This window comes from Coregonus lavaretus (assembly GCF_964263955.1).
Source record: "Coregonus lavaretus genome assembly, contig: SUPER_35_unloc_6, whole genome shotgun sequence".
NCBI classification, from domain to species: Eukaryota; Metazoa; Chordata; class Actinopteri; order Salmoniformes; family Salmonidae; genus Coregonus; species Coregonus lavaretus.
In genome coordinates this window covers 776,982-789,635 of record NW_028167176.1, presented here as the reverse complement: position 1 = coordinate 789,635, position 12,654 = coordinate 776,982, and the positions used below count along the sequence as shown (strand labels likewise).

Below are 12,654 nucleotides of genomic sequence, written 5' to 3'. Positions count from 1 at the left end.
GACGTGGTTACATACGTTTTAATTTACCGTAAACACATGGTATAATCCGCAGTCTAACGTCTAGGGCAGGGGCCTCCAACCTTTTCTAGCATGATAGATACTTAATAGATACTTAGCACATTATTTTGTTCTCCTCTACCCTGCAACTCTTCCCCAGGTCCTTGGTGTACAAGATATACGTTTTCTGTCAATATACCAAGTATTTCTTTGTTTGGTTTTTACTCAATATTAGAATTATTCATAGAGAAACAACGAACAATCCTCAAATCACATCGGAAGACCAATTTTGAGGTGTGGAAAAAAATGAAGTCAGCCATGTCAGATGAGGGCTCAGTCCAATCTACTGGTCTTTGTAATGTCCTGCTTGGTCCTCCTGAACTTCTTCTAGTGGTACAATGATTAGACGATGATGATGCTGCTGAGTGATAAAACCCATTTCCCAAGTTGGGATTAATAAAGTACTACTCTACTCTAAAAACAAGCCTCTCCCAGCGACAACCCCATCTTGCCTTATGACCAAGGTAAGATGGGATGCATTGTACTAAACAGTCACATAAGTCACATTGTCATCTTTAGGTAAATATTAATTTAGAGTTAACACCATACATTTCTCAACTTCTATCTGTGGACCTATCATCCAAGAGACTAAAAGGCTAAATGTTTTGAGCAGGAAACCTATAGCTAGTGTAAATCACTTCAGATACAGCTAACACACATACTGTACAACACCCTTTCTACAGTCAAGCAGAGAGTTCGTTTTGAGCGTGAGGCGGCTCTCCGCACCGTGACTGCTGTCTGTGTCTCCGGACGCTGCAGAGTTGAGTGAAGGACTGGCCGCACCGAGAGCAGATGTAGGGTTTCTCCTGGGTGTGAACGGTCCTGTGTCTCTTAAGGTGACTTGACGAAATGAAACTCTTCCCGCAGATCGAGCACCGGTACCGCCTTTCGCCGCTGTGGATTAGCAGGTGCACCCGGAGGTTGTTGGGCTGCGCGAACGACTTGCCGCAGTGTGGGCAGCTGAATGGCCGCTGTCCCGTGTGGACCCGCTGGTGCACCTCCAGGGACGCCTGGCTGTGGAAGATGCGGCCACAGAAGTTACACCCCATTGGCTCGTTCGCCGTCGCGGCTCCGTGCGGCTGCCTCTGATTCGCTGGCGGTGCAGGAGGAGGAGGAGCTGTCATGTCAAAGGGGGCGAAGACGCCCATATCGCTGCCGGGGAACTGTCTGGACTGGCTCTCCACGTCAGCCTGGGTTTGGTAGGAGCAAGATGGATGCCCGGCGGCCTCTGCGTTTGCGGCTGCTGCCTGGGCTAAGGAAAGCCCCAGATGCCCCAGGACCCTCTCCTGCATCAGAGCCAGATCCAAACCGGGGCTGTTCAGTATCTCTGTGCTGAGATCTGGTCCCGTTGGCTGCTGGGGTCTCTGGTTCACACCCTCTGTCCCCATCTCTGACTTGAGGATGGCGTCGGATCCACTGGTCCTAGGTGGCTCAGTAGGGTCGTCTGTGGCTGCAGTGGGCGAGCTGTGAGTGTCAGCCATGTGACGTCTCTCGCTGTCATCGTCGTTGGGTTCTGGAACTACCATCAAGGATGAAAAAGGAGTGATCAACACAATGATCAGACATAACTAATGCCTTTTAACACGGCACATTTTTCAGATTTCAACTAAATCCTAAGAGTTTGTCTTCAGCTAAAGGTAAGGGTAGTAGTAGCCTACGTGTTGGGTATTTCAACAGTGAGTGAATAAGTGTGATCAGTATCTGCACTGAAACTTACCAGTGGGTCTACTCTCTGCGCTGATGTTTTGTTCTACCTTCAGGTCCACGCCGCAGCTGTCCACTCTTTCCTGCTTGATTAGGGACAATGCAGTTCTGTCTTCCTGTAAAATAATAATACAGATGACGTTTCAGCCTATTCCATGTCATTTACATTCAATGTTTAAGAGACAGTAAAAACGCACCTGAGGCATGTGGTGGTATTGTGAATGGTCCTCGATTGTAGCCAGGGGCCCTCGGGACTGGTCATTACTCACTGGCATGGCAATAGAAGACACTGAAACTACAAAACATTGTCATTATTAGGATAATTGAAATCATTGTATGAAGATCTGGGCCCATATCCAGAAATGTATACAGTGCATTCAGAAAGTATTCACACCCCTTGACTTTTTTCACATTTTGTTGTGCTACAGCCTGAATTTAAAATGGATTAAAAAAAGAGATTTTTTGTCACTGGCCTACACACAATACCCCATAATGTCAAAGTGGAAAAATGTTTATTTATTTTTTATTTTTTTAACAAATTAATAAAAAATGAAGACTATTTCCCTTTGAGCATAGTGATGTTATTAATTACACTTTGGATGTTGTATGAATAAACCCAGTCACTACAAAGATGCAGGTGTCCTTCCTAACTCAGTTGCCAGAGAGGAAGGAAACCGCTCAGGGGCCAATGGTGAATTTAAAACCGTTAGAGTTTAATGGCTGTGATAAGAGAAAACTGAGGACGGATCAACAACTACTAGCCTAATTGTCAGTGAAAAGAAGGAAGCCTGTACAGAATAAAAATATTCCAAAACATGCATCCTGTTTGCAACAAGGCACTAAAGTAAATGTCCTGAATACAAAGTGTTATGTTTGGGGCAAATCCAATACATTACTGAGTACCACTCTCCATATTTTCAAGCATAGTGATGGCTGAATCATGTTATGGGTATGCTTGTAATCATTAAGGATTGGGGAGTTTTTTAGGATAAAAAAAGAAAGGGAATGAAGCTAAGTACAAGCAAAATCCTAGAGGAAAACATGGTTCAGTCTGCTTTCCACCAGACACTGGGAAATTAATTCCCCTTTCAGCAGGACAATAACCTAAAACACATGGCCAAATCTACACTGGAATTGCTTACAAAGAAGACAGTGAATGTTCCTGAGTGGCCGAGTTACAGTTTTGACTTAAATTTACTTGAAAATATATGGAAAGACCTTAAAATGGTTGTCTAGCAATGATCAACAACCGATTTGACAGCGCTTGAAGAATTTAGAAAAGAATAAGTGGCAGGTGTGGGAAGCTCTTAGAGAATTACCCAGAAAGACTCACAGCTGTAATCACTGCCAAAGGTGCTTCTACAAAATATTGACTCAGAGGTGTGAATACTTATGTACATTATATATCTGTATTTAATTTTCAATAATGTGCAAACATTTCTAAAAACATGTTTTCACTTTGTCATTATGGGGTGTGTGTAGATGGGTGAGAAAAAAAAAAAAATCATTTCTGAATTCAGGCTGTAACACAACAACATGTGGAATAAGTCAAGGGGTATGAATACTTTCTGAAGGCACTGTATGTGTATTTTACCCCAATAATAGTTTAATTGAAATTTAAGCTGCCTATCAATAATTGTTTTTGCAACCAGTGGACAGCCAGTGAAATATGAACTCTTGCAAAAGCTGCATAGTGCTGATTCCAGTTCAATGGAATAAAAGTTCCTCCCTTCTAAACTTCTCTGTGGTATTGTGCTCCATACTGTCAAAAACAAGTTTAATTTAAGAAGACCACGAGTGGGGCTTTTATTGCTCAATCTAATTTGTGCTGATTCCCCGAAAATGCCCTTACAAAAAAAGATTGCAGTCAGAGTGCAGTATGTTGTAAATACTGTGTTGAAAATAAGTTTTCTTTACTGCAGTAATTTTGCAGTATAACTGCAGTTACAGTGCAGTATAACTTTTAATAGATGTAAACAGTTGCAAATTATGGAAATAACAAAGTGTCAGCAACAAAAACATAAACAATAGGCCTACGCAGCAGATGGCTTCATTTTTCACATGCAAATAGCACTTTTCGTGCCATTCCATAAGAGCAGCATTTCTTTTTCAACTCGAAGCAATGGGCCCAATCAGTCCTCCATGACAAGATAAACAACAGAGTAGGCTAATACATCCTTCGTTTTGGGGTTATGCTCAGGTTAAACAATTTGGCTAATCTATATTTCCATATTTCAAGTCCTATTCTGACAGACTTTGTTTTTTAATGTAAAGATATAACCTAATTGTATTATTATCTAGTAGAAAGCAATTGGTTAGAAGCAGCCTACATAACCAACCCATACTGTAAAATGCAACATCCATTTATGGCCAGCTATGAACACTAACATTGATTTATCCTGCAATAGACGTGGTTCAATTGGTAATACTCCTTTTTAAATTCTAATGCATTTTAAGGGGAAAGTAATCAGATTACATTACAATCCCAAAATTACGTTGCTGATTACAATTTGACAGGTAACTAGTAACGGATTACATTTAGAAAGTAACCTACCCAGCCCTGTTTATAACCATTTTTGTTTTAAAATATAATAAACTGTCGGTACCTTCATGTGGTCTAAAATTAATTGCATGCATTTCATTCCGTAGGTCGCGTCTTCTGAGTCTTCGCTCATAGCTCCGCATCTTCACGTCCATTTCGCGTAATTTTCGTCGGAGGACATATTTCTCTTTCTCGGTTTGCTCTCTCTCCCTCTCAATTTGCACTCTTTCCTGCTCCATTTGGGAACGCAGAGAGTTATAACCATCATCAACAATTTTGCAGATTTCGACCACCGCCGAATTGGCTAGCACCTCCATTATCGAAGCTATCTGCAATTGATAACCAACACAGTCCGCCATTGTTGCCATTTCTGCTCTTCATGCACCGTTTAGTCTACAACCGAAATACTTAAGTCAAATTGCCTAACGTTTCTTTAAAATGTCTGCTGATTATACTAGTTAGAATACTTATGTAAAGCCCTAGCTTGTTATTGTTGAATAACGATCCTGCTTCGGGTCTGGAAGGATGCTATCGGGTCGCCGGTTGATGACGTAGCTCTCTTCTTGTTTGACTGTAGAATTCAATGTTTTAGGACATTACCGCCACCTTCCGAGTTTGAAAGTGGAGACAGGACAGAAACAGAATTATTCAAACAAAAAAAATTCTGCACGAGAGCTTACACACAAAGCCAATATTTTTCATAGAATTTAAAATGATTAACCATAAGCCTTACTCAACAGAATGGGAATAATTATTGACAACCCACGTTTGCAGAGCAGCCTTTCGATGATGTAGTAGGTTTGTCAGCAATACTCTCATCATTTAGTGACTTGGAGCAGTTTTTTTATTCAATGCACTGAACAAGCACGCTAACTCCACATAAATTTTCAGGGGGAATGTTTTAATATGTTCACATCACACCAAGAGACATCAGTTCACTTCACACTATTATCACAAAACAACAATGTTTACCATGCATGATGTACAAAAAACTCATTATATCCATAATATTTTACCAACACGATATAAACAGAATGCATTGTCCATTATTATTCAAGACTTAATCCTGCTTTCTACTGTGAACACTCTGGTGCCTCATTAGGTTCCCTAGCACTGAGAAACTCTTCCCGCACTGAGTGCAGCTGAACGGTCTCTCTCCTGTGTGGACGATCTGGTGCACTTTGAGGCTACAGGATTGCGAAAACCTCTTCCCACATACGCTGCAGCCGAACCGCTTTTCTCCCGTGTGAACGCTCATGTGTCTCTTGATGTGGCTGGATTGGGAGAAGCGCTTCCCGCATTGGGTGCAGCTAAAGGGTTTCTCCCTGGTGTGTATTCTCTGGTGGGTCTTAAGCTGGTGCAGGTGCAGGAACTGCTTGTCACACTGGGCGCAGCTGAAGAGTTTCTCCCCCATGTGAATTCTTTGGTGCAGTGCGAGGTCTAGCGAGTTGGAGAACAGCCGCCCACATTCCTGGCAGTTTAATAGTCTGTTTGAGAAGAGGAGGCCTCCTTGTGTCGAGTTTGTAGGGCTGACGAAACCGTCGTTGCCAGGATACGGACAAGAGGCCAGCTCCTCGCCTCCGGCGCCGTCACCTTGGTGGTGAGTCTGTATCCCGTCCATTTCCGACGGAGAGAAAAAATAGTCTAGGGAGGTATCGAATCCTTTTGTGTCCGGTTCGCTGGACTTGCGCCCTTCTAATGACTCGCTCTCCCTCAAGTTAATGTTATTCTGAGAACAGACGTTTGTGCCGTTCCCCAGCTGAACACCCTCCCTGTCCTTCCCAGGTATGTCAACTCCACACTGAGCAGCCTGGCCCATTCCCATAGCTCTCCCTTTGGTCCAGGAGGGCATTCCCGCCTCCATTTTAAGAGTGTCAACTCCTCCGGCCTCCTGCTTCCAGCCCAGTGAGGCAGAGGAAGCCATGCTGTCACACAAGGTCGCGACCCCACTCTGATTCAGGGGCGGCTGGGCATCAAGTGACTTAGTAGAGTCCGTTTCCACCGAATAAGAACAAGACGGATCAAGCATGTCTCTGCCATCCTCTATACGAGAGAGGCCAGCTGCTGTATGAAGGTCTCTCTGATATGTCATACAGTCTGAGCTGTGTGTGTGCTGGAGTGCCGTGCTGTGTCCATTTGCGGTCTGTTGGAGCCTCTGGTTGTCGGCGTCCCGTTTCTCCTCACCGACCTCCACAGGTGAAGTTTCTACATTCAGGATTTGGTCGTTCACAGCAACGTGAGACTGAGACACACTAACTGAGGACAAGAATGAGAGAGACGATAAAACATGACTTTCATGCGATTGTGTAATAATATAATAATATGCCATTTAGCAGACGCTTTTATCCAAAGCGACTTACAGTCATGCGTGCGTACATTTTTGTGTATGGGTGGTCCCGGGGATCGAACCCACTACCTTGGCGTTACAAGCGCCGTGCTCTACCAGCTGAGCTACAGAGGACCACTTTTTGCAACCAGACCATTATGGCCCCATCATATTGGTTAAGTGTTGTACCTACTCAGTGTCCTGGGCTGATGGTTATGCTTTGAGCCACAGTCTCTCAGCTCCACTTCCAGTTCCTCCTCCTTCACAACCACTACCTCAGGATGCTCAGTCGTGTCAAGGGTCTGCAAAACAAAAGGAGGAATCGGACTGAACTCTTAACGGTCCTACTGTAATAACCACACAGTCTATAAGTAAAGTTGGAGTGCGCTCTTCTTAAATAATTCCCTATTTATTCTAAAATAAGTTGAAATTATTATATATTTTTTTATAACTTTTGGTCACCACACCTTATTGGACTTTCAACATTGCAGAATCAATGTCATTTTTGTAAACTTAAGTTTCACTGGCCACTCCAGAACAGTCCAGCGTTTCTTCTTGAACCATTCCAGGGTGTTTTTGGCTACTGGAAGACCAATGACCTTCAACAGAGACACTGGGTTGAATATTGCGTTCCTAAACACCTTGATAATCTGCTGATTTCTTGATGTCTTGCACACATTCAAGGCAGCAAAGTAACCCCACAGCATTGTCAAACCTCCCCCATAATTGATTGTAGGGAGGGTGTTATTTTCTGAAGATCCCACTGCTGAAGGAGACACAAGAAAGCCTGATTTAACTTCTCAAAAACCCACCTAAACGTTCTGTGGACCAATAAAAAAAACATTTGAACTCTTTGGCAATACAGATCAGCGCTGTGTTCACTGACGACCAAATTAAACATTCAATGAAAAGAACACCCTCCCTACAATCAAAGTATGGTGGAGGTTTGATAATGCTGGCGGGTTGCCTTGCTACCTCTGGTAGTGTGCAAGGCATCATGACATCAGCAGATTCAGGTGTTTTGTAGTCCAATGTTAAACCCAGTGTCCAAAAACTGGGTCTCTGTTGAAGGTTATGGGTCTTCCAGCAGGACAACAACCCCAAACACACACACAAGCAACCAGGAATGGTTAAGAAGAGAGGCTGGAATGTTCTGGAGTGGCCAGCAAAGAGTCCAGATCTGAATCACATCAAAAACCTATGGCGAGATCTAAAAACAGCAGTTGGTGGAGGGCATCCCTCCAATATTGAACAATTATAGCAGTTTACGGCTGAAAACTGTAGAAAGGTGCAGCAAGCTCATTGATAGCTACAAGAAGCGTTTGTCTGCAGTTATCTTGGCCAAAGGCTGTGCAACCAAGTACGAGCTCCGGGGTACCAATAATTTTGTCCATGCCATTGTCCACTTCAATTTACAAAAATAAGCAATGTTGAAATTTACAAAAATAAGCAATGTTGAAAATCCAAAAAGGTGTGGTGACCAACGTTTTTATTTGTACTTATTTTTTAAGAAATTGGGAATTATTAAAAGAAGTGCAAGGGTGGCAATATACACTGCTCAAAAAAATAAAGGGAACACTTAAACAACACAATGTAACTCCAAGTCAATCACACTTCTGTGAAATCAAACTGTCCACTTAGGAAGCAACACTGATTGACAATAAATTTCACATGCTGTTGTGCAAATAGAATAGACAACAGGTGGAAATTATAGGCAATTAGCAAGACACCCCCAATAAAGAAGTGGTTCTGCAGGTGGTGACCACAGACCACTTCTCAGTTCCTATGCTTCCTGGCTGATGTTTTGGTCACTTTTGAATGCTGGCGGTGCTTTCACTCTAGTGGTAGCATGAGACGGAGTCTACAACCCACACAAGTAGGTTGAGCTCAGGTAGTGCAGCTCATCCAGGATGGCACATCAATGCGAGCTGTGGCAAGAAGGTTTGCTGTGTCTCTCAGCGTAGTGTCCAGAGCATGGAGGCGCTACCAGGAGACAGGCCAATACATCAGGAGACGTGGAGGAGGCCGTAGGAGGGCAACAACCCAGCAGCAGGACCGCTACCTCCGCCTTTGTGCAAGGAGGAGCAGGAGGAGCACTGCCAGAGCCCTGCAAAATGACATCCAGCAGGCCACAAATGTGCATGTGTCTGCTCAAACGGTCAGAAACAGACTCCATGAGGGTGGTATGAGGGCCCGACGTACACAGGTGGGGTTGGGCTTAAACACCGTGCAGGACGTTTGGCATTTGCCAGAGAACACCAAGATTGGCAAATTCGCCACTGGCGCCCTGTGCTCTTCACAGATGAAAGCAGGTTCACACTGAGCACATGTGACAGACGTGACAGAGTCTGGAGACGCTGTGGAGAACGTTCTGCTGCCTGCAACATCCTCCAGCATGACCGGTTTGGTGGTGGGTCAGTCATGGTGTGGGGTGGCATTTCTTTGGAGGGGCCGCACAGCCCTCCATGTGCTCGCCAGAGGTAGCCTGACTGCCATTAGGTACCGAGATGAGATCCTCAGACCCCTTGTGAGACCATATGCTGGTGCGGTTGGCCCTGGGTTCCTCCTAATGCAAGACAATGCTAGACCTCATGTGGCTGGACTGTGTCAGCAGTTCCTGCAAGAGGAAGGCATTGATGCTATGGACTGGCCCGCCTGTTCCCCAGACCTGAATCCAATTGAGCACATCTGGGATATCATGTCTTGCTCCATCCACCAACGCCACGTTGCACCACAGACTGTCCAGGAGTTGGCGGATGCTTTAGTCCAGGTCTGGGAGGAGATCCCTCAGGAGACCATCCGCCACCTCATCAGGAGCATGCCCAGGCGTTGTAGTGGAGGCCACACACACTACTGTGCCTCATTTTGACTTGTTTTAAGGACATTACATCAAAGTTGGATCAGCCTGTAGTGTGGTTTTCCACTTTAATTTTGAGGGTGACTCCAAATCCAGACCTCCATGGGGTTGATCAATTTGATTTCCATTGATAATTTTTGTGTGATTTTGTTGTCAGCACATTCAACTATGTAAAGAAAAAAGTATTTAATAAGATAATTTCTTTCATTCAGATGTAGGATGTGTTGTTTAAGTGTTCCCTTTATTTTTTTGAGCAGTGTATTTAGCTGCAACTATATCAGATATGTAGCTTAGAATCTACTAACCTCCTCACTGACAGTCCTAATACTCCTGTCCCCAAACACCACGGATCCTCCATTTCTCCTTCCACTGGTGGACTGCTTCTCTCCAACATGATCTATATCGGAGTGGAAAAACAATACATTCACGAGATGCACGGCACTGAGAACCTGCAGTGCACAAATAGTATTTCCTGCACCAAAACTCAGACAGCATTGTTTATCATTGCATTGGGAAACAAAATAAACTCACCTGTTCCTTTCGCACCAGAACAGCTCGTCAAAGGGGGCACGAGGCTTCTTTTGACAGACCGTTCTCTAGAACGAACCTCAACCAGGCGTAGTTTGCTCTTCAAAGCCTGGTTTTCGCTCTGAGTTCTCGATATTTCAAGGCGCAACACGGAATAGCCATCGTCTACAAGCTGGCAGATTTCTGCCACTGCCGCGTTAGCCAATACCTCCATGATGGAGGCGAGCTGAGAGTGAAAATGTACAGAATTCGACATTATCTCTTAACGTTACTTCACTCAAAGATTACACATTAAATGTATTGGATGAGTGGTTTGTAGAGTAAAATTGTCATGTCATCGAAAAGCAGTAGCTATATTTCTGTGTAAATCTTCGGCGATATTGTTTATCTTATGTGTGCAGCTCGCTAGCCGTTAGCGTTTCATTGTTTACTTCCGGGTGGCAGAGGTTATGACGGTAGTCTACCGTAAATACTGATTTATCGACCCAATTCATTTAGGTGTCGTGTGCAAGGGATCTATTCTACTCCACTGATCCTGCCTCCCTTCTTCTGTGGGTTTATGGCGAACTACAACCCAAAAAGGTGTATTGCCGCCACAAACTGGACGGGTTGAAACCAAAACAAGGTAAAAAAAAAAAAAAAACAGGTGGAGAGAGTGCTGGGTAGAGTGAAGGCTGTGAGGATCATGAGAGGCGTGCTGGTTTTGATTTTTTGTGCTTCTGAGGATCAGAATAAACGTGTGTTGAGTCTCAACCAATTTGATAAGTTTGACGTGTCGTGTCTCGTAGGAACAGGGCACCCCTCAAAGGGGTTATATATGGAGTCTCGTGGGAAGTAGATGTTGAAGAGATGAAAAATATTCCTGGAGTGATTGATGCACGTCAGATGAATTGTGTGGTGAATGAAGAAAAAGTGAAGATTCTATCTGTTATTTTGATATGGAGTCTCTCCCTACTTAAGTGCAGTTAGGGTATCTTAACTACAGTCAGAGCATTTATCCCAAGACCAATGCAGTGTGATCATTGTACAGCTTTTGGTCATGTTTCAAGTGTTTGCAGAAGGGAGAAGCAGAGATGTCCAAGTTGAGGAAAATATCATATTATGTGTTATAAAAGTGATGAAAATGTGACATGTTGCAATTGTGGTGGGAACCATGAAGCCACGTCTTTCGAATGCCCCACAAGGGTGAAAGAGAATGAGGTGGCCAAAGTCAGGGCTATCCAGAGCATATCATATGCAGCAGCTGTTAAAAAGGTTGAGGGTTTGAATGGTGCACTTGAAGAGTCCATAGTGGAGGATAGGCCTTCACTGCAGGCTGCAGGTGTTGCCTTTCACCAGCAGGATCCTGACATTTTAAAGGTTAAGTGGGTGGACTTTGTGGCCTTTATTGCTATGGTGATAAATGGCACTGCCAAGGTGGAGAGAAGGTCCAGGAAGATAGAAATCATTGTGGAAGCGTCGGAGCGGTTCCTGGGGCTGAAATATTTCTCAGCAAAGGAGTTACATGGAATATTGTCACAAGCAGTACCACCCTCTCAGGCCCTATTTTATTTGGGTGGATTAAGTTAGTTTCCCTATCACGTATGTATTTTATTTTTTACCTTGTTTTGGTTTCAACCTGTCCAGTTGGTGGCAGCAATACACCTTTTTGTGTTGTAGTCCGTCATAAAACCAACAGAAGAAGAAGCCAGAGGTCCCGCCATTCTGACCTTATCCTCCAATTAATTTTGAGGAGAACAGACGCGAGGAGGAGCATTTGAGATTCTCACAGTGAGAGAACGAAATTACTGACGCAGTTGAGTCGGGGTTGGTCGTTTCGTTCCGGACTGCCGAAGAGGTTGAGCCTGTGACATACCATACATACTTGTTTATCTGCCTCCTTAATTTTGACCAGATATCAATATTTGTGTTGTAAAATGATCATGTCAAGATATCAATCAAATAAAAATACATGTCAATTTGAAAAACCCTTAAAAAGGAAAGCTGTTACTGGATCAACTGATAAGTCTGAAGAAAGATCTATCAATTCCATCATTTTGATTTACATTGACTGTACAACCAACCCTTGCTCTCCAGATGCAATAGTGTGTGATTGCTGCTCGCAATTCGGGCGTTCTTGCATGTGGCTTCTTTAAGTGACACTTAGGGTGCGTTCGTAAATTCACTCTTGCCATCTACTCCGATTTCAGAGCACTCTTGTCTGAGTGTTACAGAGCGCAGAATAACTGATGAATTTACTAAACGCTCAACACCTGTTGAAATCTGTCCGGTGTCAGTAAACGTCAGCAAAAAATGCGTAATTAAATTGTTGCCAGCAGCAGTTACCAACCCTCTGGATAACATGAAAACAGCCTAACAAGCTTTGCTACTGCGAGTTAAATGGTCAGTGTGAGGTGTTCTCTCATTTGTGTCTGGAAGTAGCTAGCAAGCTAGCCAGTTGGCTTGGGTGCTTGACTGCCGTTGAGAGGTCAGAATGCTCGCTCAATGCTCTGAATTTACAAACACACCCTTAATATTCTGGATTTCCCCCACATAGCTCCGCATTGACACAAACTCACTTCCTTGTCAACTTTCTTCACAGGAACCCCGCCACCAGTCTGTGTACCTGGAGTTGTAGCTTAAAAATGGACCAATAGAAGT

General features: G+C 43.9%; 2 protein-coding genes across 3 annotated transcripts; both read right to left on the bottom strand.

The window, feature by feature from the left end:
- Nucleotides 1-4,863, bottom strand: LOC311110468 (uncharacterized protein). 2 transcript variants are annotated; one of them, XM_084189020.1, is made up of 4 exons: nt 4,368-4,863; nt 1,959-2,056; nt 1,775-1,877; nt 1-1,576 (listed from the first exon to the last, which is right to left on the bottom strand). In XM_084189020.1, exons 1-4 carry the CDS (start codon nt 4,669-4,671, stop codon nt 741-743), a joined length of 1,341 nt encoding a protein of 446 aa, XP_084045146.1. In that variant the 5' UTR covers nt 4,672-4,863; the 3' UTR covers nt 1-740. The 2 variants fall into 2 exon arrangements, with proteins under 2 accessions (XP_084045146.1, XP_084045147.1); XM_084189021.1 differs by lacking the exon at nt 4,368-4,863 and having other exon boundaries at nt 7-1,576; nt 1,959-2,119.
- A 328-nt stretch (nt 4,864-5,191) lies between these two features.
- LOC311110452 (uncharacterized protein) lies at nt 5,192-10,436 on the bottom strand. The gene is made up of 4 exons (XM_084189001.1): nt 10,018-10,436; nt 9,792-9,883; nt 6,823-6,931; nt 5,192-6,559 (listed from the first exon to the last, which is right to left on the bottom strand). Exons 1-4 carry the CDS (start codon nt 10,268-10,270, stop codon nt 5,364-5,366), a joined length of 1,650 nt encoding a protein of 549 aa, XP_084045127.1. The 5' UTR covers nt 10,271-10,436; the 3' UTR covers nt 5,192-5,363.
- Nucleotides 10,437-12,654: the final 2,218 nt, after the last annotated feature.